The sequence below is a fragment of the Gymnoscopelus microlampas genome, assembly GCF_963454915.1.
Source record: "Gymnoscopelus microlampas genome assembly, chromosome: 24".
Classification (NCBI taxonomy): Eukaryota; Metazoa; Chordata; class Actinopteri; order Myctophiformes; family Myctophidae; genus Gymnoscopelus; species Gymnoscopelus microlampas.
Genome location: NC_139961.1, coordinates 31,522,721 through 31,549,256, shown reverse-complemented (window position 1 = coordinate 31,549,256; position 26,536 = coordinate 31,522,721). Strand labels below are relative to the sequence as shown.

The 26,536-nt window shown below is 42.2% G+C and overlaps 1 protein-coding gene across 2 annotated transcripts in view; it reads left to right on the top strand.

Annotated features, from left to right (window-relative positions):
* Window positions 1-26,536, top strand: part of mgat5 (alpha-1,6-mannosylglycoprotein 6-beta-N-acetylglucosaminyltransferase) — a 146,071-nt gene that overhangs the window by 21,587 nt on the left and 97,948 nt on the right. The window contains exons 2-3 of one of the 2 annotated variants that reach the window (XM_084051112.1): window positions 2,509-3,029; window positions 14,368-14,532. In XM_084051112.1, coding sequence (XP_083907238.1) covers window positions 2,789-3,029; window positions 14,368-14,532 — 406 coding nt within the window. In that variant the 5' untranslated portion in view covers window positions 2,509-2,788. Of the gene's footprint in view, window positions 1-2,505; window positions 3,030-14,367; window positions 14,533-26,536 lie in introns of both variants that reach the window. The other variant, XM_084051113.1, reaches the window with a different exon arrangement.

Sequence of the window (26,536 nt, the reverse complement as noted above, 5' to 3'; positions counted from 1 at the left end):
TGTGTGTGTGTGTGTGTGTGTGTGTGTGTGTGTGTGTGTGTGTGTGTGTGTGTGTGTGTGTGTGTGTGTGTGTGTGTGTGTGTGTGCGCGCGCGCACAAAAGGCCAAGGACAGCCTACTGGAAGTTGGATTTGTGAGGATGTAGTATGGCCTATTGTGTAGGAAGGCTAATGGGTATAATCTTGCTCTAACATGTTGTCCTTTAACCCATTACAAATACCTGCAAACTGATGATCTTATCAGCTGGCGTGCTACACATTCGCTCCTGGCTAATTTACAGCCTGCTGCCTGTGCATGACCTGGTCCTCATATGACTGTGACCTCTGTCTGAGTCAAGTATACACAAGCCCCCAGACGACCATGGCTGGGTTATGGAGACAAGGAAAGTCAGTCAAGTCCAATTTTATTCATACAGCACAATTTTCTATTTGCCAAAAAAAAAACTTCCATGCAAAGTGGGAAGGTACACTTTTCTTTCTTTTTTACTTTTTTCTTTTTTTTTACAAAGTAATTCAGTTTAAGGACATTACATACAGAGTTTAGAAGTATTGCCAATGTAAATATTGCATATACTGTAGTGTGCCATTAGCCTTTGCTTGCTTAGCCATTGTCAAGCAAAGTATTTGCAGTTGTTTTGCCACCTTTTGCACTCACAGATCAAAGACGGCATTTACACTGGAGTTAAGCCTAAATTCTTCACAAAGGCCCAAAGAGAAATGTTCTCCATTGTTGGATATCTCCATTTGCCTGCAAAACCCCCCCCCAAACAATAGGTGGTATAGTTATGCCTAAAGTGAGTTCAATCAGCCATACTTTCATTAGATCTACGATAAAATTCCCAATTTATTTGGACACAAAATAAGCACTAGTATATTGGCATTTCGACTGTGTCACACAGCCAATAAATAAAACAAATAAGTTAGAGAACAGTTATACACATATGAATTACAATTAGGAGTCGGACCACAGAACAATAAAACGGGTAAACGCAAAATGAATGAAATAAAGGCAAATTATAAAATACTGTCTTTAAAAAATGCTTTAAGGCATTGCATTGTAAAAATAAAAGAAGAAAAACAACGATGCTGCATTAAATTGTAATACATTTAAATTCATGCGGTAAGAGAGTAAGAGTAAGAGTAAGACTACATTATAGTTGCCTATTTAAGGTAAATTATGAAAACTAGACCATACCCGTCGGCGCAGCGCATCCGTGGGGGGATATGCGCACATGATCTGGCAACCCGGGAGGCAGTTCGTCCCATAGCTGGGCAGGCCCGTAACCATGGCGACAGTGTTTGACAGAAAAACGCTAATAAGAAGCTGAGATTTGATGAAATTGAAAAACGGGCTTCACAGTTGCGTTCAGATGGTAATGGTCAATGGCTGTGTGCAAAATCAGAGCAATTGGTCCAGCCAGTGAGGAGAACCGGGTGTCTTCACTCACGTACTCACCACCACTACAGAGGTTACTAGAATTATAGTAGGACTAGACCATACCCGGTCGGCGCAGCGCATCCGTGGGGGGATATGCGCACATGATCTGGCAACCCGGGAGGCAGTTCGTCCCATAGCTGGGCAGCCCCGTAACCATGGCGACAGTGTTTGACACAAAAACACTAATAAGAAGCTGAGATTTGATGAAATTGAAAAACGGGCTTCACAGTTGCGTTCAGATGGTAATGGTCAATGGCTGTGTGCAAAATCAGAGCAATTGGTCCAGCCAGTGAGGAGAACCGGGTGTCTTCACTCACGTACTCACCACCACTACAGAGGTTACTAGAATTATAGTAGGATGGTATCCAAGTACAGTATTTGATATTTTGTGCTGTTTATTCACATTCAACTCATTATTTACACAGTTAAGATGATATATCAGTATGACGCACACGCGCATGCACGCACACACACACACACTCAGTCAACCTGTCTACCTGCCGTGCGAGGTGTTGTGGTTATAAATTGGCATCTTAGTTTAAGAGATTTCATTCAGCTTGTGAAATGCATCGTGTTTTACCCACATCCACGCTTGGCTAGTTCCTTCTGTGTCCTCAGATGCACCTCAGAGGAGCACCCACCGGTACTGAAGGATAAAGATGAATTCTTTTCTGTCTGTGTTTTGCAGCAGTGTATATATTTTGAGCTCTTCCTGTCTCAGTGCCTTTCATGTCTTAACTAAAGCTAATGTGCTTGCTCAGTGCTTGCTGCATGTTTTTACAGTAGATATATCCCTGTACAATTTCTCGTTCAATTGTACTCCGTTTTAATTGAAAGCATTGCATAGGCCTTTGTCCCATTCAAATAAAATCCTCCCAGCTCCATTTTGCTTGAAAGAAGTGTGTTAATTTTAAACCAGGTGCTTCGAGGTTGGATCATTCATTTATCGGTCAAACGAATCGCAAAATTACCACAGAGGACTCGCATTCTATCAGGGTCTGCCAGCCTTGGCTGAACAACCGCCATGTCTCTTATCTCCTCTCTCTCTGTCTCTCTTTCTCTCGCCCAGCAGAATGCAGCGGCGTACCCGCGGACCCGGCCCACTGTGATGCGCCTCAGAGATAATGAGGGGCCAGAGACGGGAACAGCGCCCGTGAGGCAGAGGCGCCCAACGCTGATTCCACCACTACAGCCACTGACGCCAACCTCCTTCGTTGCTGCTACAGAGTGACACCACCATGCCTCACCTCCCTTCCTGATCCCACCACCCCCTCAATCCTCCTCCTTCCTGGCCTCAGTCTCTCCCTCCCCCTCTCTCCTTTCTCTCGCTATCTCTCACTCGACCCGCGGCCATGGCAACCCCCTTCCTGTGGAAGCTGTCGTCCCAGAAGCTGGGCTTCTTCCTGGTGAGCTTCGGCTTCATCTGGGGTATGATGCTGCTGCACTTCACCATCCAGCAGCGGGCCAGCCACGAGAGCAGCGCCGTGCTTCGCCACCAGATCCTGGACCTCAGCAAGCGCTACATCAAAGCCCTGGCTGAGGAGAACCAGAGTGTCATGGACGGACCCTACGTGGGCACCATGACGGCGTATGGTGAGTGGCCAGTAAATATTTGATGTTTTTGATTTCTTTGATTTCATTCTTTTATTTCATAATTTTACTGTGGCCGCAGGACATCACTCAAATTTATTTATTTCATATTTATTTTAGATATTTTTTTCATCTAGCAACAGTGTGAAGTTGATTGGATAAGCAGTTCCACAATCGGCCCGCTATGAACGGGCGCGCGTTCCAACTGTACTAGTTAATAGTTAGTAGTCCACTAACTCCAGTATTTAGGCAGTTTTAGGGTTTGTGGGAAGAAGCAGCACCACACCACACAACACCACACCACACAACACAACACAACACATGGTGCAGCTAAAACATTGATTGATTGGATACTTTATTAGCAGTTTGAAACACACACACACACACACACACACACACACACACACACACACACACACACACACACACACACACACACAATCAAATTCCTTGAAAGGAGAATGTGCCCATAAGTATTAACAATGACTTTATGTGAATTATGCCATTTCTAAATAAGAAAAAGAGGTTGTGCATCAACAACGGGTTTTCTCAGTGGAGTGCTACTAGACCCAAAATCCAGTATACACATCAAAAGTAGCAATTGAAAAAAACCCAAAAAGGGAGCACATCCAAAATTTCAAATCAATGGAGGACAAGGTACTCACATTTCCACTTTTTTTAATTGGCACACACCAATAAACAAACGCTTGTGCGTTTACGCTATGAGCCTTCATCATAGCTCTGATGAAGTAATGTGAGTACTTTGTCCTCAATTGCTTTGTCATTTTGGATGTGCTTCATTTATTTTCTCTCTTTCTCAAGTAGCATACAGTTGGTAGCGCTGAGTACATCCTGGGAAATCTCGTCCGCTAGCCTTTTTATATTGCTGATACAGCTTGACCGGACCATAATAACCTAATAGCACGCACGTCCATATCAGGCCATCGATAAGTTATTCATGCCATTAATAGACCTGTATGGGTCAATGGGAAGCTTCATTAGAAACTTGAGATTGGAATTGATTGTACTCTAATGCGATCACAGGGGATCTAGTCTCGGGAAAACGCGTCAGTCTGGGAAAAAATGCAGTCGCAAGCCGATATTCTTTGCTGTGTTTCTCCTCAAGGACTGACCAAGGTTGCTGATCCGTGACAGTAGTATTACTGTCCTGGTAATGGACATTTTCAGCACTCAGTCACCTGTCAAATACGCTGTATTTTACTTCAGGACATACAGTGCATATAATATCATTTCTCAAACAGAAGTGTTGAGCTCAAGTGCTAAACTTTAAGGATATTGTGTGTGTGTCGGGGGGGGGGGGGGGGGGGGGTGTATACGTGCGAGGAGATGTTATTTGGTATAGAATGGCTTACAGTGCCTGTCCTTAGCTTTAGCTTTAATGGGGCCATCAGCAAACATTTTAGTGAAAATGCACCGGCTTGTCATCAGCCCTCGGTCTTGCCATTAAACATTATGGGACAATTGCCTCCCTTTTGTTCTAAACCATGCAGCATGCAACAACTCCCTCCCCAACAACAAAATGACTGCCAAAGTGAGCTATGAGAACACGTCGAGAAACCACTGGGACTCGCTTGCCAGCCAGTCGTTCGATTTAAAAACAACCTCGGCTCTGGTATTAATTTCCCCACAAACACTTACCTCTAGGAGTATCTCCGTTTTGAATATATAGGCCACGTTCTTCTAGCAACAAAGCCCAAAACGATCACTTATAAGTGCTGCTCATTACACTCGGTGCTCTTCACTTCTGGGAGGAGGCTTGTGGTTGTCAGCGGCAGCCAGGCGCTTATACTGTAGGGGTGTGTGTGTGTGATGGTGTGTGTGGGAAGGGGGGTAGGCAATCGGAGACACTAGATCTCTTCCTCATTAAACTGCAGGTGTTCAGGTGTATGGGCTGCTAATCACCAAAAGCCCAGAGAGTGAACGGGGAGCATTAAACTGCTCACGTGTGTCTCAAGGTACATGCAAAGCATATGCAAAGTTTTCAGGCAGCTGTCTCGACAGACCTTTGGGCCCCCCCCACCACCACCATCACAGGCACTAGTGTTGTATTTCTATCGGCAGTGACAGTTGACCTTGACATTTGTATTCATATGGTGAGGTAATTGTCGGTGTGATATTCAATGCTTACATTTTTATTTGTAGCTAACAGTGCTGTTGCAAAGTCTTGTTAGGCTATGGACAGAATAGTCCCTTATGTCCCGTTGGTTAAAGGTGATATGAGAGGTGATTTCATGGCTAATATTAGTTAGAAATACCATGACAACACAATGGACACATGCAGACATGTGGGGTTGATGTTGTGTTTATCCTAACAAAAACACCATAAGCATGTGCAGTATTATTGTTTAGATGTTAATACCATTGTGTTGCTAAATTGTGTCGTAATTGTTTTTTTGAGGTGAAACACCAGTTTTCCCTATAACTATAATGATAACTATAACTAAATGACTCTAATGTGTATCGTTCACCATTGTATTTTTTTAACAGTTGGTGTGAACTCTGCCATCCACTTAAAGGGGCTACACCATGAATTTCATTTTTTTTTTAGGTTTTTAGTATTTTTTGGGCTCCCCAGTGTCTCTTGTACCCAAAAAAATATTTTTTTTTAACATTCAGTCATTCATGCTCATTTCATGGATTTCCTTAATGGGCGTGTCTGAACAGGCCATTTCAGAATGGCAGGGCAAGTGATGTCACTTGCCCTGATTTTGCATTGATGATGGCCAGACAGAATTGCTCAGTAGCTCCCCCCTGCCCAATAGGACGTTTTGGTATTGCAGCTGAAAAAGCTTGGAATGACAAACAGTCAGATTGTGAGAAAAAATATCTGGATGTTTTTTAGGCTTACAACCTGTTTAAAACGTATTAGGGGGCAATATTTATATATAATATATATTTTTTTAATTCATGGTGTAGCCCCTTTAACTTAGAAAGATCTTTAAAACTGTATTTTTATAGTTATAGTTATAGTTCTCAGTGTGAACTGCCCTTTTATGCTAAATCATGTGATCTCTAGGGACAAAACCACATCCAACTTTTACCATGGTATTAGCAAGCTCTGTTTCCTGGGAACTGGATGCTGTCCAGCCTGTCTTCTTTCTTTCTCTCATAACAAAGATCGCATCTCGATGGCACTATTTTTTTTTTTTTCATAGACTGCACAGTCCGTTATCTGCACTCTGAAATCACATTGAGATCCATTTTCGTGACATGGATCAGATAACACAGGGAAGACTGGGTACTGGGACATTTCCTGCCTCTGCTCCCCAGCATTAATGGTCAGCCTCGATATGGCCCTAATGACTTCCTCTTTTCGACCCTCCATTAATTTGAGCTGATTGTGGCAAACACACCAGAAGTTGCAGAGAATGACCCAGACCCAGACAGCTGCCACTGCTATCACTCTCACTCAATTCATATAGAGCTTTTAAATGTTTTGAATATGTTTTTAAATGCTAACAAATTAATATAAAATTAATCCTGGAGAAAAGTACTGGAGAAAGATTTGTGGCAATCTATTTTTAAGGAAGCCAAAATCTACAAGAAAAATAATATATGGCGTTTGACAGGCTTTCTGTTATCCTTTCTTAACATAAAGCCCTATTTAACTCCCTGAAGTGAAGGAGTTTTATAATATTATCTTTCTGATTTACCTATATACACTACTATCCCATCTTATCCCTTATATGATAAATTACACAGTTAGTTGGTCTGGGCGATTAACCGAAATAAAACTGATATAAATAATATATCCGAATAAACCGATGTATAACCGAATAATCGAGAAGCACGTTCTATTATACTTTTTATAATTTTATAATAATATTGATCAGTTAATCTTCACACACATTATACTTCGTTGTACAATGGTGGTGTACAAAAAATTTAAAAATAGCCATCTACAAGCTCGTTTGTGACACGTTGTGAGCTTTTTCACGCGCACGCATGCACGCACGCACGCACCCTCAGTCACTCGAGAACTCCAGGAACATGTCAGCACCTGAAGCTGCTCCTGAGGCACTGTCACAAAATCTGTCACAGAAACACAGAATGTACCTTCTTTCATTGTAAGGAAGAAGTCCACGACAAGGGGGTGACGGTGGGTCATCTTTCCTTCTCTCACCTTCCTGAAAGCCAATCCGTGAGGGCGGGCCGGCCGGGAGGCAGCATGAGAGAGACACACACACACGCACACACGCACGCACACACACACACACACACACACACACACACCGATTACATGGCTTGAAGTTTGGGCCGTCCAAACCCCTAGTATATAGATATACTAGTTATATATAGTATACTAGGTTCGGGCCGCTGCGTGTCGCACCGCCGACCCAACCGATATGCCCATATATGGAGATATCTGTATCTGTCAGTCCTTTATGCCTATATATGGAGATCCCTGATGTAATCAGTGTATGCCCACATATGGGCATGCCCCCTTTTGTGCCCATATATGGAGCTAACTGATTTGTTTGCACGTGATACCATGACGACACATTGAGGTTAGACAACACAATCCATATTTGGGCATTGCTGCATTGGGAACTCCCTATATGATTATGACTGAGTCACAGTGACATGAGGGTGACGACGTGGTCCACCCGCCTGCCGGCCGGCCAGACTAACCTTTTTCTTACCTTTATCTTGAAAAAAAAGGTTGGCAAGGTTTCTATCATTATGAACGTCAGATATCAACAACCAAAAAAGTGATACAAATATGCGATTTAGTGCAACGGCCATCCGCTCACGCTCGGGATGGAGTTATGAAAATGTTCTATCGTACCGCTCGTTCTAGGATATAATAACATCAGATAAAGGTAAGAAAAAGGTTAGTCCGGAATTCTCCTTTAAGCTAATTTTAATACGGGATACGGTATATACAGTATATCAGTGAACAGTGTAACCTGCCCTCCATCCCCTGGTGAGACTTGGGTTGGGTTGAGGCTGAAATTGCATCTCGAAATCCTGCCTCCTTGTCCCTTGTGGGATGGACGCCTGTTGTGTGTACCATTTGTTTCTATTTACCCTCCGCAAGCAAGTTGTCACCCACAGATGCATACGTGACTCTGGGCACAGGCTTTGCTCGCTTGCTGCTTCCTGCACAGAGCACACTTGAGAACAATAAGGGAAATCACTGTTGAATTCCACAGGTATATGTTTCCTTGAAATTACTCCTACTTATTGCCTATGGGCTTAATGAACCCTCTTCCCATTCTATCATCATTCCATCTAAATTACTGGATAATTCGTTTTTTTTCGTCAAACATTACGTGACATGTAGGGCTAAAGGGGTATGCAGTAGGATTTGTATTTTGGCAATTGCATTATCACTCTAAGAAATGTCGAGGCCGGCAGGAAATTGTCCTTGGGCAGGCCATTACTCATTTTGGTCACCTGACAGTGGTGGTAGCCTTGTTTAGCAGGCCTTAAGCAGGGCCTTATAACAGCTAAACTAACTGCACAGCTAAACTAAGGCACATTAAATATATTTTATATTTAATGTGCCTTGTGTTGTTTTCTTTCTTTTTATTTCAAGGTGACCTTCGGGGTAACAAATAAATAAATGTGAACTCACAGTAACAAGCTGGCTGATGAAATTATGTTTGACCAAAAGGCTGATGTTCCTCTCGACATCTTTCCACTGTTTGAACCGTGATGCTCTTGCTCTTAATCTCAAAAGGTTTTTTTTCCTGTTCTATTAATTTTTTTCCCTCATCCGTCCGACATCTGTCCTTTCCACTACCGGACGTGAAGCGTTTAAAATGGCATGTTGCTAGTGATCTTCTGACAGGAAAAGACAGATAAAATGACATTCAACACGGAGAGAGCACTCAGCAGCATAGAAATATGGATTAGAGCCCCCCCCCCCCCTACTCACACACACATCTGTCGACCTCGCCATGACTGAGTTAAGATCTCAGTGCGAGGGTTAGTTCACTAACAGGGTAGTGGTGTGGTTGGAGGGGGGGTGATTCCCTCTGCTCTTCTCTCATTTGCCATGATGTTACATTTACTTAATTTCTCTTTTTTTTCTGAAAGCAGAGAGACAGGGAAGTGATGGGCGGGGAAGAGAGATGACATAATGCACAGGCACCTGGAAGGGGGGATGGGGGGGATTTAAACCAGGATATTGCGACTATGAGACTGCCAACAGCACATTTGTACACCACATAACCAGGGTGCCCTGTTTTTATAAATCTTTACCATTTTTGTCAGTAATATGTCTTTTAACTTCACAGTTGAAGGGGGAGGCCAGTTTTCTGTTTGTTTCTAGTTCAAATTAAAGCTGCAATATGTAACTTAGCTTTTCTACCCCGGATTTGAACCTGGGTCTCCTGCACAAGTCCTGACATTTTTACCACCAAGCTAATAGAGCCTGCATGCTTGCTCTGTGGAGAAATAACATTTTGACCTTTAGATCAAAATTTGTGACAAACCAGAAACAGGATCGTGTCTAATCTAGCCTGGTTCCAGACGAATCTGCCTTTGGAAATTGCATTGCACTTAAGCCCTCGGCAGATTAGGTCTGGCCCCCCTCAATAGAGATTTCATTTCTCTCCCTCCGAAGTTGTGAGGGACCAATCAGGGCCCAGTATCCAGATGTGGGTGGGCTTATCACCTTATTTGGAGCAATGACGTACAATGCAGGAGACTCATTTTCAGTTTTTCACAACAAAGATGGACGCTGCCATAGCATCGGTAGTAAACGCGTTAGAAAATATTTCTTTTCTAACAGACGAACAAACAATTGCCCTTAAAGCTTTTGTTGGAAAGATAGATGTGTTAAGAATAGTTTCATCTGGTTACCAGACTAAATATGAGTGGAGATAGCTTTCGTTGTGTACTATTTCAGCATCGGCGCTAGTGTGTGACATAGCAGGAAGCACTGCTCTGATTGGTTTGAGGTGTAACCAATAGAGTCCGTTTGGATCTTTTTGTAACCGCCCCTTGGAAAAAAATCGCTGAGAGGGACCAGACTAATATCCACGTAGTGTGTCGTGTGATATTGTCTGGCCACGCGAGGCTATGTCTAATCTAACAGAAGCACATTACTCCTTTTTTTTTTTAATAACGATGCAAACCAGGAAATATTCCCAGTAGTGAACATTTGAAATATTATTAAGTTGCAAGTCGAGTGTTTCCATCCCTCCATTGAAAATTACCCTGTTATGACCGCATTGAATCTAAAGCATTAATGAAGAGGGATAAAATCCCTGCAGCTATCGACTGTATTCACATCGTCGATGCCCCCGTGGAAAGGGAAGGCTTTGCTAATACTTGGCACGCTCTGCTTGCCACTCCTGATGCCCGAGTGCTCATGCTCACTATAACAACCACTGTGAAGGTTTTGTGGGTCCGCTAAAAGATGATGCTTGGCTAATCAAAAAGGCCTTTGTGCACACATATCCCCAGGCTTACATGCTGCATGTTAGTGGCTATACTTTGGATATTATGACCCGTAGTGTTGTATGTACTGTATAGTACTTGTTTTTTTTTATCCGTTTTGGCGAAATAGAGTCCAGTCAGTCCACACCTCCGATTAGATAAGATTAGAATGTTTGAATGCATGTCAACACGTTAATTTCAACCTACATGATCCCAGTGCCAGTAGCGTACAGTATGTGTATGTGGCTGCAGAGGCATAATGCCAGTGTCTGATGCAAAAAACCTAGCTGCTGTCATGTTTAATTTGGGAAGCGTTGATGTCCCTGAAGTGGATGTGGGAGCTTTATGCATTGCTCACTGGCATTGTTTTCCTTTTAGGCATGGTTACCTCTGTTGCCAAGATGTATTAATATAAACTGACGAAAGGATGCATTATGGCTTTCAACGTATTCCATCACAAGACGGCTCTGTGTGTTATCATAAAGATAATTAGACTTTCTTTCAGTGACAAGAGAGCCTAAATGGGTTACCATTTTAGCAACACATATAATTTTCTCTTGCACGCCCTTGTATTTCCCTGCATATAATTGGTCCCCTTTATAAATGGTAATACATGCACCTACACGATCTGCCCCACGATCTGTGATGGTAGAAGTCTCATGGAAGGTTGAGCTGTATGCTCAATTGAAGCTGAAATATTGAAATCACTATTGACCATTGCAATTTCTAAAGCAATCTTTCTTTTTGTTGGAGGGAAAGGAGTTTCTGATTGCCTCTTACAATAAGGTATTATGGGGGTGGAGGTGGGGGCGTGCGGTGCATACAAATGAGTCGGATGCTGGAAAAGTTTCAACTGAGCCAAATCCTAACCCTTACTGTAAAGATTTTTTGGGCATTTTTAAAAGTTATGTTAAAAAATGTAATGGCACATAAAAGTTGTATTTCTTTCCTTCCTGTGTCACACAGTAAAATGGACCTAGTTGTCACTGTACTTGGTACACTCTTTTTTTCCTTCTGCAATAAATCTTGTCGCCTAAAATAACTACACGCTCACAACTCGTCGCAACGACGCGTTGTTTTAAGATTTTAGATCTGCTACTTTCTGTGGCTGTCCTCCCCCAGGTTAGGCATGCTAGGCTCAAGTGGTTAACTACTTTCAGCCCAACAACCTGGCGAGGCATCAGCTCTCCGGCTTTTCCAGTTGATTTATGCTCCACCCTCTTCTGGGTATCTGTATATCCCCCCCAACCTGCCCACAGCACTCATGTAGTCCGTCTAAAAGCAGCCAAATGCCGTGGCATTCAGTCCTTTCCTCACATGACATGGTTCTGGCTGTGCCCTGCCAGGGCTTGTTGTGCCCTTGCCAAGCACTCTCTGACGTGATGAAGGGTGGCGTGTCAAATGCGGCACGCCCCGGGAAAATGTGGCGCCCGCATGTGACGTGACACCCCTCGATGGTTAGGGTTTGATTCTCTGTGAAAGCACGGGGCGCGGCTCTCTGGTTAACAGGTGAGCATTATGTAGTGATGTCATTTTGGCCAATTGACCTGAAACTAACATGTTTAATAGTCATCATAAAAGATTCTCATCCCATCAGCAATAACATCCCGGTTGTTTGATGTTATGTTATGTACTGGTCGTAATGGGATTTTAGAGCAACTTAGCTCCCCTTCCTGTGAAATATCGCAATTTACCCAACAGGATGAGACAAATATCACAAGGACTGAGGCAGAAAAACAACAACTCCTTGGATACAATACTGAGACAGTGCCCTTTTAAAATGCCTGCTCTTCTGCCCCTCCCCACACACACACACACACACACACACACACACACACACACACACACACACACACACACACACACACACACACACACACACACACACACACACACACACACACACCCACCCCCTCCGTCGGCGGCTGTGTCCTCTGCAGACAGACGCTCACTGTAGACAGTAGATGCCCACAGAAATGCCATGAGCCAAATTAAGCGGCAAGGTCATTTGTAATGGCACCGCGCGTCTCCGGGTTTTGCATTCAAATAAGCCCCTGAGCACGGCAGCATGAAATCCAGCGATTTACTGTGGTTGAGAAGCTCAAATGAACGTCCTTGTTGTTTTTGTCTCCATTTTCAGAGAAAGATGTGCCCGCCCTTCTCAGACCAAATTCATATTCTCGTTATTAGGGAGGAAACTTGCATCTCCATTTTTATTATTTGAATATTTCTCATATATGAATGCCCTACCTACTTTATACTCCTTGTATGACAGTGTTGCGCAAAAGTAGCAATTTTCAAACTATATTTGAACGTTTTTGCAAATCTTCGCCTTCAATAACATGCCCAAAATAGGGATATGAGTTTTAAAGGGATAGTTCACCCCAAAAAAATATTTTTTCTATCAATTGGTCACCCCATGGATATTTATTTGTTTTTATCGCATTCCTAAGCCAATAATTTGATGATGGTAGGCAGCGGTTCCGTTATGAGACACAAAGGAGACTCTTTATGTGTCCTACCCGAACCGCTGCCAGTCATCAAATTATTGGCTTAGGAATGCGTCAAAAGCAAAAAGAATTCCATGAATTCAAGTCTCCATGGGGTTACTAATCGATAGGAAAAAATGACATTTTGGGGGTGAACTATCCCTTTTAAAGTGGTTAACTCTGTCTGTGGGTTATATAAATGTATAACCAATGAAAAGTATTAACAAGAGTTTGTGACCAATGATAACTATATTGAATCCATACAAGTTTTCCCCCCGACAACGAAGATAATATGATACATGACAGTGTAACTATGTTGATTATTATGATTAGCATTGTAATGACTGTTAAACAGGATGCTTTCTCCCTAGTGTATTCTTGGGCTGTGCTCTAGCGAGAGTCTAGCCTACAAATTTGTCCCGTGAGGCAGTATTGATAAAAATATCTATTCTAGATTAGATATGCACATTAATTTGTAACATAGTAACTCCCTTCCTTACACCACACCCTGATGTCAATATTTCCTATGGCAAGAAGTCACTACTCTATATACACTTGTACTCCACTTGACACTACACACACTACAAGTATCTTTATGACCAGGGTGATGTGATTTTGTAAGACCCCTTTGTCATGTAATTGATGCCAGAATTCTACACTGGTGATCAAATCCCTTCATTCATCATTTTGTAAGAGCTGTCTAGTCAGGTAGGGTTCAGTCCCTGCAGCGGGATCAACAATGTTCTTGAGTTACGGTTAGTTTCTTCTTTCATACTGGAGGCAAACTACTGGTGAACTGGTCTGCTAACTTGTTGAACTGTTGGTAAGAATCAGAGTTTTATTAGCACAAGATGAAACACTTTATTCTCAGTGGGCCCTGATTACAGCGATTATAATGCTCTTGTAGTATTATGAACGACACTATATTTCAGGAATGTCTTCAGGACTGTGATATACTCCTCTTACCTTTATCTTATTATGTAACCTTTATCTCCTATCTAATTTCAAGGAGCATTTCACCCCATTCATACGACATGTAAACGTAATATTTAATGTTGTTTAGAAGCTTTTAAATGTATTTGACATTAATTCAACCTTTTAATGCAATTAAGTTCTGTAGAAATGTTTAATTTTTTGTAATGTTACAGTTTATAAAACCTGTGGCTACTCTCAGACACACACGCACGCGCGCGCACACACACACACACACACACACACACACACACACACACACACACACACACACACACACACACACACACACACACACACACACACACACACACACACACACACACACACACACACACACACACACACACACATTTATCACATTTATCACATTTATCCATGGACTCAGTCAGCTGTCCTGCATCTGTTTTTGTTTTTGTTTAGTTGATTCGATTTTCACTCACTCCCATGTTGTGTCTTGTTGTTAGACTTGAAGAAGACCTTGGCGGTGTTGCTAGATAACATCATGCTGCGGCTGGGCAAGCTGGAGTCCAAAGTGGAGAACATCTACAATGGCACAGGGGGCAACCTGACCAACGGCAGCAGTACAGCTGTACCCAGCGCCACCAACGCTGAGAAGGTCAACGTAGCCGGTGAGTGCTTCTCTCTCAGGTTTCACATGTGTATACTGTATATTATGTGATACGGCATGCAATTGGGCACACATCATACATAAAACTAATGTAATTATGATTATTGTTGTAATCAAAACCCTATGGCACCTCAGGGTCCCATTGAACTTAATTAAAATAGAAAAGAACAGCAGCTGATGTCACTGCCAGGAAATGTAGAAGCCTACCTTGACAGTATCTTATTGTCTGAATGACAACAGAGCAAATACTTTGATGCTACAGTGTGTTTAAGTGTTGTCATTGATATGGGGAGAATTAACTAAAATGTAAGCATTAAGTCATAACTTGACAACAATGTCTTGCCGTGCCTCAGACAGTTCATTTAAGAGAACAGAGTAGCAATGCTGTCAGTGGAATTCCTACAAATATTGTGTGTGTGTGTGTGTGTGTGTGTGTGTGTGTGTGTGTGTGTGTTAAAGTTCATTATAGATATTGTTGCAGCTAGCAACATTGGATATTTCATACCTAAATCCAACAGGATAAAGTTAACGTGAATATCGATTTGCCCTGTGGCTCTTGACGAGTAGGGTGGTTCGAGTTATCTAACTATATAAATGGCGAGCAACTTCCGCACCCTCGGTGGTGACACCCCACAGCTCTGTTATCGGATAAACAACGCACCGCCAGACCACATGTCGCCTACTGACTCGCCACGGCGGCCGCACTGAATTTACGCCTCGCGTAGGGGACATCTCACTGTTCACTACACCTTTTCCACCGCGCAACATAATTAATTCTACTCACCAAATGTCGGACAAAACGGAAGGGGAGGCAGCTTCGTACCGTTTACCGTGCGCACGACCTCATCACCACAACAGCAGGCAGCCGCTGCGGGGTTTTTTTCCTTTTTTTCCACACTTTTTTTTTGGTCACCATTTTCTCCAGGCACCATTTCTGGTGTAACGTCGGGTGTTTCTTTTCACCAGCCAATCACCTTTCACGTTGCCACGTCCGTTGCCACGTCGCGCTGACGTACGCTAAACAAGCGCTGCCGTGCGCACAATGCAAACGAGCCCAAAGGCGCGCACAAATAAGCCGACCATTGCTTACACACAAAGTCAGACCTGGCAACGCAGCCTACGCCAATCATGTGTGAGAGATCTACAAGCTATGGGGCAGAGACGCCACCGTATCTTAGCAACAACTACAGCGCTCACTCTCATTGGTCGTGTCACGCTAAGAGCAGTCTCCAGACAATGGCATCGCAGACAGCTTGCTGTTACTGCTGTAGCCATCACAGGCAGTTGCAGCACGACGGACAGGGCGCTGTGATAGCTGCCATGTCGCTAACGCTAACCTGGTTGTCATGCCTGCAGCGGCTGTGCAATCACTTTGTCAACAATGCCCGTTCGTGTGGTGAATGTCTATATTGCTGCTCAGTTCGTCCATTGTAGATGGTGTATGTTTGTGTGTGTCTTCTGGAGAACTATGTAGCTCCACAGCAACTACAGTAACTAACGTAATGGCAGGACCGCCCCCCCCCCAAATACACGTACTCACAACAACACCAGGCGGCCGCCATCTTGCAGAAAGGGCTGCCATTCGCCAGCGTTCAGAAAAACAAGCAACCACCTTCATATTTTTTTTTTTTTTTTTTTTTTTTTCCTTTTGGAAATTTTCATCCCACGATTTCCGCGCGGACCACCAGGGGGTCCGCGGACCCCCTGGTGGTCCGCGAAACATACAAAATATAATTTCTTCTACTTATTTTTCATCATTTTGTAACTTTTACATTACACTTTCTTACAATTTTTTTTTTTTTTTCCCTTTTTGCAAATGTTACTTAGACAATTTGTCTACCCCCATATACACACGCCCACGCGGGCCCCGTGCGCGTACATGCCTCTAACAGCCATAATCCCCATCTATACTGCCCACTCTGTGCTGCAGCTACACGGATACAGACACAGGGACACGGAGGGACCAACAAACGCAAAGCCCCGTGCGCGGCTGGGGTTGAGGGGGGCGTAGCCCCCCGAAACTCTAGTTTTTAAAATTTGGTGAGAATTGTTGGTCAGGTACTGTAGGTGGTGGCAAATCCAATGTTTTTAATGAGCTGTTAGATTTGGCCACAGAAATACATATTTTTAGCACACACAACACATGCAACACATGTGGTACTGGACGTGTGAATTTTTTGGCTTAATCAGTATAGTCAGTGGACATGTTCAAATCATAAAGCGTGTGTGTGTGTGTGTGTGTGTGTGTGTGTGTGTGTGTGTGTGTGTGTGTGTGTGCGTGCGTGGCGAGAGAGGCATGTCAAGCAAGGGAAACGTAAAACATTTGGTACGAGTCTGGATTTTCCATTGTCAGTTTTCGATGGTTGTAGTTTAGGGAGACAGAGAAGGAGATGGCACAGGTCTGATTCAATGAATCTTTTTCATATCGATCATTTTTGCACTATATCCGAATAATCACAACTTCCAGTGACCAACTGTTAGTTTGGAATATTATTACTATCTTCTGTGGTGACTTTCTGTTTTATGCAAATGTAAAGGACTTTCTACATGCTGTAAATGTAGTCTCTGTCTTTTTAAACATATTTTCTAATAACACCACACACACACACACACACACACACACACACACACACACACACACACACACACACACACACACACACACACACCGTTACCCACATGGAGAAAACTCTGCTATTTTATGCAGAGGCTGAAAATATGCCCTCATGATATCAGCACTGTTATTGAAAATGAAGATAAATCAAAGTTGTGTTGGCAGCCATTTTGATCATACCAGAATTCTACTGTATGGGAAACATTGAAAAAATGTAAATGTAAAAAAGATAATACAAATATATAATAACTATTACCATATTGTCGTAGGCTCATGTAATGTTTATACCACGTGTTTTGTAGTAGCAAATTAAAACATATAACTGAAAGACTTATATATGTTATAGAGAGGCCCCTTCTGGCAACTTATGTGATTGGATAATAATTTACCTTCACGCAACTATGTTCAATACATGAGAGAGTGAGATAGCAGTAGGTGCCCTCAAACAACCGGTGCTCATGGAAGGGGATACTATTGTGAGAGAGGGAAAAGTATAGCATGTTATTGTTATTTGTAACACTTATCTAAAAGTGTCACTTTTCACAATATTCACTATCGACCCAAGGGCAATTTTTGTTGTGGTAATAGCTGTGAGAACATGGGGGAAACGGACACTTTTAGAGATGTGTTCAGTAACAAAACCTATGCTGTCACCAGTTGCATACATTGTAATACCACCCAGATTGTCTAAGGACATGAATGCATTTGTGGCTGTTTCTATGTTGGCCACATTAAAAGGAGACTGTGGGACAGAGGCTGAACACAGGTATGCCATTCATACTGTGAACTTTATAAATTATCCTATGGCCAGACGCTACATAAGCCCAAAAGTGTAAGCCCAAGTGTAAGACTCTGGGAGGGAGATTGAATCCTTGGCTGATTTTGTAGTTTTGTTTTCCATTTCAGGTTAAAAACTACAGCAGCTAAATGCATGGCATTATTATTGATGCCACCTGGCTTCTAGAAAGTTAGATTGAAAGATGCAGAGATTTTCATTCTTATTAATTGTAAGCTAGAACAGAACGAAACATCTTTTGACAGCAAGCATAATACTTAATGATATTGGGAAGTCTAGTCTAGTATTTTCTTAGCCTGACAAATCTCCCAGTGCAAAAAAGAAATTGCCCTCTGCGATTTGGGTCTGGCACCGCTCCGTTGGGAATCCATTTCCTGCTCCAGAAGTCTGGGGTGACCAATCAGGGCCCAGTATTCAAATATGGGAGACTGTGATTGTAAATCAAGACTTGTAACTTTGCAAGAAATTCATTGTAAGGACACAATGTTCTGATCTCCACCTTTCATTTGATATGAGTGTTGCATACTCATAAGAAAAAGTGGAATTATAATTGTATTTTAACATCCTAAGTAGCTCTTAATGCAAGTACTGAAGTCATCAGCTCTGATGCTAGAGGTGGTGACAAAATCCAGTGAAGAGAGGCATACTGGATCTATGCCTTTAAGGGCACCAGTTACTGTAGTCTCAGTGAGGATTTTGACCTCTCATCCTTCTTGTCTTTGCTGGCTTGGTCCTAAAATAATAATCATTTGGTTTCTATGATTTTTTATTATTCCTGAGACTCTTAAACTCTAAAAATCCTAAAATATGCTCAAATTGGTTTCCTTATTGAAGGTACTATATATTGTTATTGTAATTATGGTATTATCTGATTGAGCAATGTTGACCGAAATGCTTTATTTTAATGTCACCTGTGCAACTATAGTTACTCGGTTACTTTGTGTCACCACACCATGAAGAAAGTGCAAGCCTTAAAAAGCCTTACAAATACATGTGTTTGCATATTTTTTTAAAGTCCTCGGCACATTGAATGTGCTTTTATATTTTATATTTTTCAAACCTACCTTGTGTGCCTGGGCCTTCATCCTCCTTGGACATAATTCATATAAGGCCTCCTGTTGACGCCGCGTGACCCTTTTTATTAGTTTTCATTGATTTTCCTGCCAGCTTTTAGATGACGGAACCCCTCCCCGAGGTGTTGGTTTTTCTTGGAGCGCAGGACTTAGACTCGTGTCGTTTGCACAGCATTAAGCAGTTTGAATGTGTAGCTTGTGCCGAGCTGTGATGTATTCACAATTGGATTAAGGCTGATTGAGTTAAGCGATGCAGAGTCGCCAGAGAGAGACAGAGAGAGGCTCTGCTTCTGAAGGATCTAATTATGACGACTGCTGCGTTGCCATGTATTATGAAAACATTGCACATTGCCTGTATCACTCTGAGATCTTCCTTATTTAGAGTTCCATAGGCACATGTTATACGCAATAGGCATGAATTATAATCTAGCTAATGTTGTCACAGTAGTAAGGTCTTGTATGTGCTTGGTACTGCTATTGTCTTTTATTTTTGGGGGCTCTGTAATGCACCTCAAGCTACATGCTATAGTATGTATGAAAGGCACTATACTGTAATGTTTATTTATTGATGTATTAGTTGAGCCGTGAAGTGATGCAAAACTATTGTGTAGAGGCTGTTGTTTGTTTATCTGTCTATAATACACACAAACTTGCAGACAGTGTGACTTACCAGTACATACTGTTAGTCACGCCTCTGCAAATTTGTCCACCAGAGGGTGCAGAAGCAGCTCAACCATGCACACATTTGTTTTTGTTTTTTTACTATTTTTTCCTCTGCCGGTTTTGGTATGGTAGATGGTAAATGTTAGAGACATAAACTTTTCCCCAATGATTGTAAGTTGTGTGTTTGCATAAATATGACCCCAATCGGACTGATGGGGGCACTTCCAATTTACACAAAACTACCGTCAACAATCTATCCTCACTTTACAAATTTGCCTCAAGAATTAGCTATATTTTTTATTAATTCTCGGACATAAGCCAGTATATAGCAGGAGAAAGTACGCAGCCCCCAGAAATGGCCTTAGATAACGGGGGTCGGGGTTGAGAACATCACTCGGATGCAAATGTAAAATCTTTGTATGACAGCTTTGTTCATCACCGTCACTATCAGTAAAGTTACTTCCTTTTGCAAGAGTGTATAATAGTGGCCCCTCTCATCTCCCTCCTGGCTACCCAGCTATCTTAATCTCATCCGGCTGACAGTGTCGCACTTATTATTTTGGTATACAGTATGTTGTCATTGAAAAGGTTCAGTTTTTAAAATAATTCTTTAGCTCACTTACATTCTGGGACGAGTAAGAGAAAGACATTGAATTAATCAGTATATTAACAGCAAGGTTAGTCCTAAATCATATCTCAAATCAGTGTTTTACAAAGTACTCTACAGATGTTATGACAATAAATCATTGTCAGTAAGGTAGGCAATGAAAATGTCAGGCGTAATTAAAACAAATTCGTTGAACTGCTTTTCAACGAGGTTAAATTATAATTAAGAGACATAAAAAACATTCCACACACTTAAATCTACAGTATGTAGACTTCACTTTATTCTTATTTGGTCTATTAGACTTTCACCAGAGCAGCAAACATGGCTACATCCCATTTTCTTTTCATTCAAACGCTCAGCACTGGGATAAATTGACGCTTTAGCCTCGTCATCAGGAGAGTCACTTTGCACTGTATGAGGGAGTAAGGGTTGCTGCAGCAACCTGGTTTGTGTCAGACTCGGATGTAACAATAGTAGAGATGTAGAGCAGATTCAGTTTTATTCTAGATTGGAGAGAAGGTTATGGCGGGTATCAGTCCCACCATGTCGGACATCAGAGAAGAGGAACTATTCAGCCACTATAAAGTCCTGACGTCACTCCCACTACTCCTGGGTCACACCGGTCTTGTATTGGAATCCTCATATGCAAATCTTAGATCGGGTCATACAGTATAAGAACTGTGTTCCAAAAATAAACAAACTAACCCAGCGATTTTGTCAGATATGTGACTATTTGACTTTGTTTATTTCTGAACACAGTTATTATATGATACGATCTAAGATTTGCCTATGTGGATTCCAATACAAAAAACAACGCAGTGACCCAGGGGGATAGCGCCCTATAGCGGCAATGATGTCAGACTTCGGTGCTCTGTTGGCCCTAGTCCATATATTTTAGATCTACCTCCATCTGTGACATGTGTCACTGGACATGCCTGTTCTTTTTACTTCAGCGGCTCCAACACAACCCTCAAGCCACAAGCACACTTGGAGCCCAAAAATTGGGGTCAAGCCTGACAAAGCAGTGTCCAGATCTGTGTTGGCAGTTCAGCAAAAGGCCCCAGCCGCTCAGAAATATTCACTCGAGCACGTCTCCTCCTGTCCAGGAGCGGTTGGCAGGCAGCCTCCCCTCTCTCCAGCCACAGCGGTCCCAGCTTCTCTCTGGGCTGGAAAGCAATTACAGCGATAGGGATCTGGACAGTGGGGGGAACATGCCTGCCTTTCACAGAAGCTTTGCTATCAAGATCAGAGCAGAGCAGCAGTTCACCGGGACTGCAGAGTTTTCTGTCTCAAACTATCTGAAATCTGTCAGCCCAGGAAGGACTAAAGTCGTGTCGGGCACCAGACCTGAGCCAAATATTATTCATTAGTATATTACCTGCAGTGGGCAACATCATGGATTCAAGAATGAATATTGAGTGGGTAGGATTGAATTTAACTACTTTTTGTTGTACAATAAATTGCAATAATCGCTTGTAGATCTGCTATTTTTGAAAATAACAAAAAATTGAATCTTGAAAGATTTAGATTTTTTTTTAAAATGCTTTTGAACTTTTGCCCAAAATAAAGACACCAGGGTTAATGTGATTAGTCAATTTCCACTCCTTTTGGTCTTCAAAATTATAAATACAAATGTATGCATCAGTGTGAATCTGTCTTTTGACCATAGACCATTGTCACACAGTTGTCATTTTGCTCTTACATCACACTCAGGGGTGGAGGGAGATCTAATATCACACAATCTTTTGAACAAATACCTCTAGCGATATTGTGGGGATGACTATTGGTGTTCTCACAAAATGTTTACACAAAGATATTTTTATTTATTTATGAATCAGTAATGCCTATATGATCACTGTGTAAAGACAAATAATTGAACAACAAGGACAGTCGGATAAGATCAGAAAACCACATCACTTTACTCTAACGCAGTCTTTAAAACACCTTTAAAAATAAATGATGACATCCCAAATTCCAGATGATATACAGTAGTCTCTCATATCACAATATCACTATAATATTGATATATTGCCCAGTCCTAGGAGTTGGGAGGTTTGGGGTGGGATGGGATAAATAATCCAGCATAGATGCCGTGGAGCCCACAGTGGGGCTTGTTTGTGTCTCTCAGCAGTATGTGCCAGCAGCTCTGCAAACTCCTCTCTCCCACTCACTAATATGGTTGAGTTGGGGATATTTTGAAAGAAAACATTAATGAATTCTTCTTGAAAACAGCTGAGGGGAGTGTACTGGCCTTGAGTCCTATCTGTTTTTTGTTTTTGTTTTTTTGTCTGCAGCATTGAGTGTTCATTTCGCATCATGACCAAGTGACATACCAAAAGCAGCCTTCATGAAACTGTCCATTTAGCTAGAAATGCTAGCATTTAGCATGTAGCTAGAAATGCATAAATGCTAGAAATGCAGAATGACAGAGTGACACAAACATTGTGCGTTAAAGAAGCCCAATGTTGTTGTCATTGTTGTTTTCTGGTATGAAACAGTCCAGTTACTCTTCATTTTTAAGATGTTGATGACGTGGATCTAATTACATGGAAAGGGAAGTCGGATATGATTGAAAGAAGTACCTTGTTCACTACAGCATTGTTTAAAAACATCAAATGGGTCAAATGTCAAGCTGATATCAATCTGAGAACCAATCGACCAAAAATATTTTTTTGGCCTCTGGGGACACCGCCCAATTCCCCATGTAGAGACCGGATGTGGCCCGTTCACTCTACTTCAGCCCTCCTCTTCCGGTGGTGCTCCTTTGTTATCATTCCTATAACAACAAATCTACATATCTACACGTTGTAATGGGATTCGGCTGCAGAGCTCTGAAGAGATTAAGCTGATATAGAAGAGTGGCACAGCACTGAAAAAAACCCATGTTGTCACTGAGATAGAGATAATCTTCTTTTTTTATTAGAGCTATTTGAACTTTCTTGTTTGCTCCCTAGAACTGTTGGGGCGGTCACTGTCTAGCAGAAAGCATTGCCTCCTCAGCCAAACTTAGGGGGGAAAAATATCTTATGCCTCCTCGAGCAAGCCAGTGCATGTATACATAGCTGTCGAGTTTGTGGAGCAAAACATATTTTTACTGTAATTTTAATATACTAGAGTTTCACATCTTGAGTATCCGACTGATATGGCCGCCATGTATGGACATCTCTGAGGCAACGGCTGTCGTCTTATTCGTGTCCACGCATGCGCTGTGTAACTGGGAAAATGTGACGCATATCGCGTAGGAGCAATAATCTACAAATACACAGTGTATGGTAAATATTAAAGTTGCAAGCAGGAAATGTAGTATATTAGATTTCCAATTGGCGTTTTGGCATGCATTATCATTTGTGCGTAGTGTGGAAGCAATTGTACTGCTGGTGTGCTAGAAGAAGAATAAACAGGAAGTCCACCCACTAGGCGATTTTAATGTAAAAAAAAATCTCAATATAATAATGTTCAATAGAAAAATATATATATATCGATTTATGACATCACTAACGCTGGATACTCAGACCAAGTTTTGCGAGTTAATCCTGAAAGGTATGGGTGCCAAGAGTGTGTGTGAAAGTTAGGTAAGGGCACAACTCAGCCTTATAGGAAGAGTTAGGGTCAGCAGCAATTTCCGAGTGGCTGCAAATAGTTCCTCTCAAGCATTCTCTAGATGACCAGCTGGTATTGTTTCATCGCCCGGAGCTGTGAACCTGACTGCGACTGGAAAATCACCACAGCTTTTAGGTTCTCCTGATGTGCGGGCAAAGCCCATACAGCAATCCACCACTGTATCATGCACAGGAGGAAAATACCAAAGCAGACCACATCTCTTAACACCTCAAGGCAAACTGCCATTCTTCTTTTTTCTTTTACTGTCCGGTCAATGTCAAAGCTTTGTCCGTTCCCGTTAGTCCAGTTGAAAGGTTACCAATTCCATTCCAGCAGAGGAGACGTGCTTTTATTTTTAAAACAATTTTCACTTTATTTGGCAGGATTGTGACAAATGTCAAGAGAGAGGAGGAGTGAGGGGGAGAGAGAGGCGATAAGCGACGAGGATCATGGGGGAGTTAAACACTTAACATTGCGAGGAGTTGTAGCATTTATGCAGGACACATGCCAACTGGCTGAGCTACTTACTCCTTTTTGGAAGGCTATTTTCAAGCCCAATTTTTGCCCAAAAGTACAGTCAAGAGAGAGGGATGGGAGAAGAGGGAGTTCAGTTGTGGGCCGTGAGCTAGATTTGAAGCCATTGTTTCACCAGGTCACATCATTGCACCTCAGTGCACAGTGACAACTTCAGCACGAGGTTTATCTTATTCATCGATTCATGTATGCCTTTCCCTGTGTCTCACGGCTGCTTACAACATTTTTACTCTGCTCTGGAATTCGTTTCAAGTTCTACGTGTTTGCTGTTTCTCATGAACGTTGGTTTAAAACAGATGCTATGTGAATGAGGTTTGACTTACTTAGAAGCTACACATGGAGCCTACGGCGTTGAAAGTAGGATTATCTAGGCTGGTTGCTGAACAGCAGAGGGGCAGATGAGAGTTGGTCCTAAGTCTGCTTTTACCGTGTTTCTCTCTCTCTCTCTCTCCTCTACCACACTTGCATATCATTGGCAGAAACCTTGTATCTCCATATTTCATCTTTTTATGTTTTCATCTATTTTATTCTTTGTCATATGACAGGATATGACTGTGATGCATCACACGTTACGTTGTGATCTTTTAGCTATCTTTGTGAGCTATTTTTGTAAAAATGTGAAAATCTTTTCACCTATAATGACATGCCCAAAATAGCGATACTAGGTTGAAAGTGCTTAAGTCTGTCTGTCTGTGGGTTTTATATAACCAATGAAAAGTATTAATGAGCTTGAGACTGAATAATAACTCCATTGGATCCCTTTTCCTGAAACCTAACGTTTTTGGAGATACTGTACAAGGTTACCGCCCGACAGTGATGATATGGACACATGAACACACGCAAACACACACACACACACACACGCGCGCGCGCGCATGCGCACAGATGCTTCCCGTTCTCCTGAGAAGTGCTACCCCTTCTTCTGTACCCCTTCTCCACTCTCGCCGCCTTCTCTTCTGATTGATGCTAGTGACAGACCAGGTTGTGGATACTCTGCAGACATATCTTGGTCAGCCGTTCTCATGTCTTTTGTTTATCAGTTTATCAGTCTTTCTCTATCACAAATGTTAAGAATGTGGTTTAGCATGTTGTTTGCTGTAGACAGATGCTACAGTAGGTTCATTGTTTATCCGGCATCCTAGTTTCTTGAGGCACTACACTGTTCACTCTGCATTCTGTTTATGTGATTAATTACCTTGTTTATTGTAAGTCACTCTGTATAAGAGTGTTTGCTAAATGTCAAAATTGTAAATTGGATCTACCTCAAGGATCAGCACGTCTCTGATCTTGATTTATAAGCAAACAAAAAATACATCAGGGGCGTTATTGATATTGGAATATAGGTCATGACTACTGGTAAACCATTCAGCATTTGTACTGACATACACAAGTAAGACGCGCGAACGCGGGAAGCGAACGCAAAACAAAAAATAATAATGAAAACAAATATTTAAAAAGAAGTAACCAATAAAAATAAAAAATAAAAATACCAAAAAATTCTGCGTTAAAAGGAGCATCTTAGAAAAATACAAATTCCCCAAAACTTTTTTGAAATGTTTTTAAACAATTCAACAAAGTGTTTGAAGTGCCTGTTTCACCCACTTCCGGGGGGCGGAGCCAAAATCCGAGGCCGAAGTATTTGTTCGTAGACCCCCACTTAGGGGGGGTAGAAAAAGTTTGGGAGCGATTCGGGCACTTTTTATTTAACATGGGGTTTCAATGGGGAGTTTTTAGGAGCCTTCTCCGGGGCGTGGCTTCCGGGGGAAGGGGCGGGCTTAAACGCAACCTTGACAGGTGTGTTCAGTTTTCAAAGACCTTTCATTTGATGTATGGTACGTCTATACTGGACATTTACTTGGCTGCACACAGGCAGTGCACACATACTGCACACAGAGAGACAGAGACACTCACAAGCCGAGCACGGTTTCATAGTAAGCTCCACTTGCGCGGAGTTCCACCAGGTCAATGATATGCCTGTGCAATGCAGTCATTTACACATGTAATCCTATTCTCACTCACACACACACACACACACGCAGGCACACACGGACGCACTCATGCATGCATGCACGCAAACAACACATACGCAAACAACACATACACGCACGCACACACTCA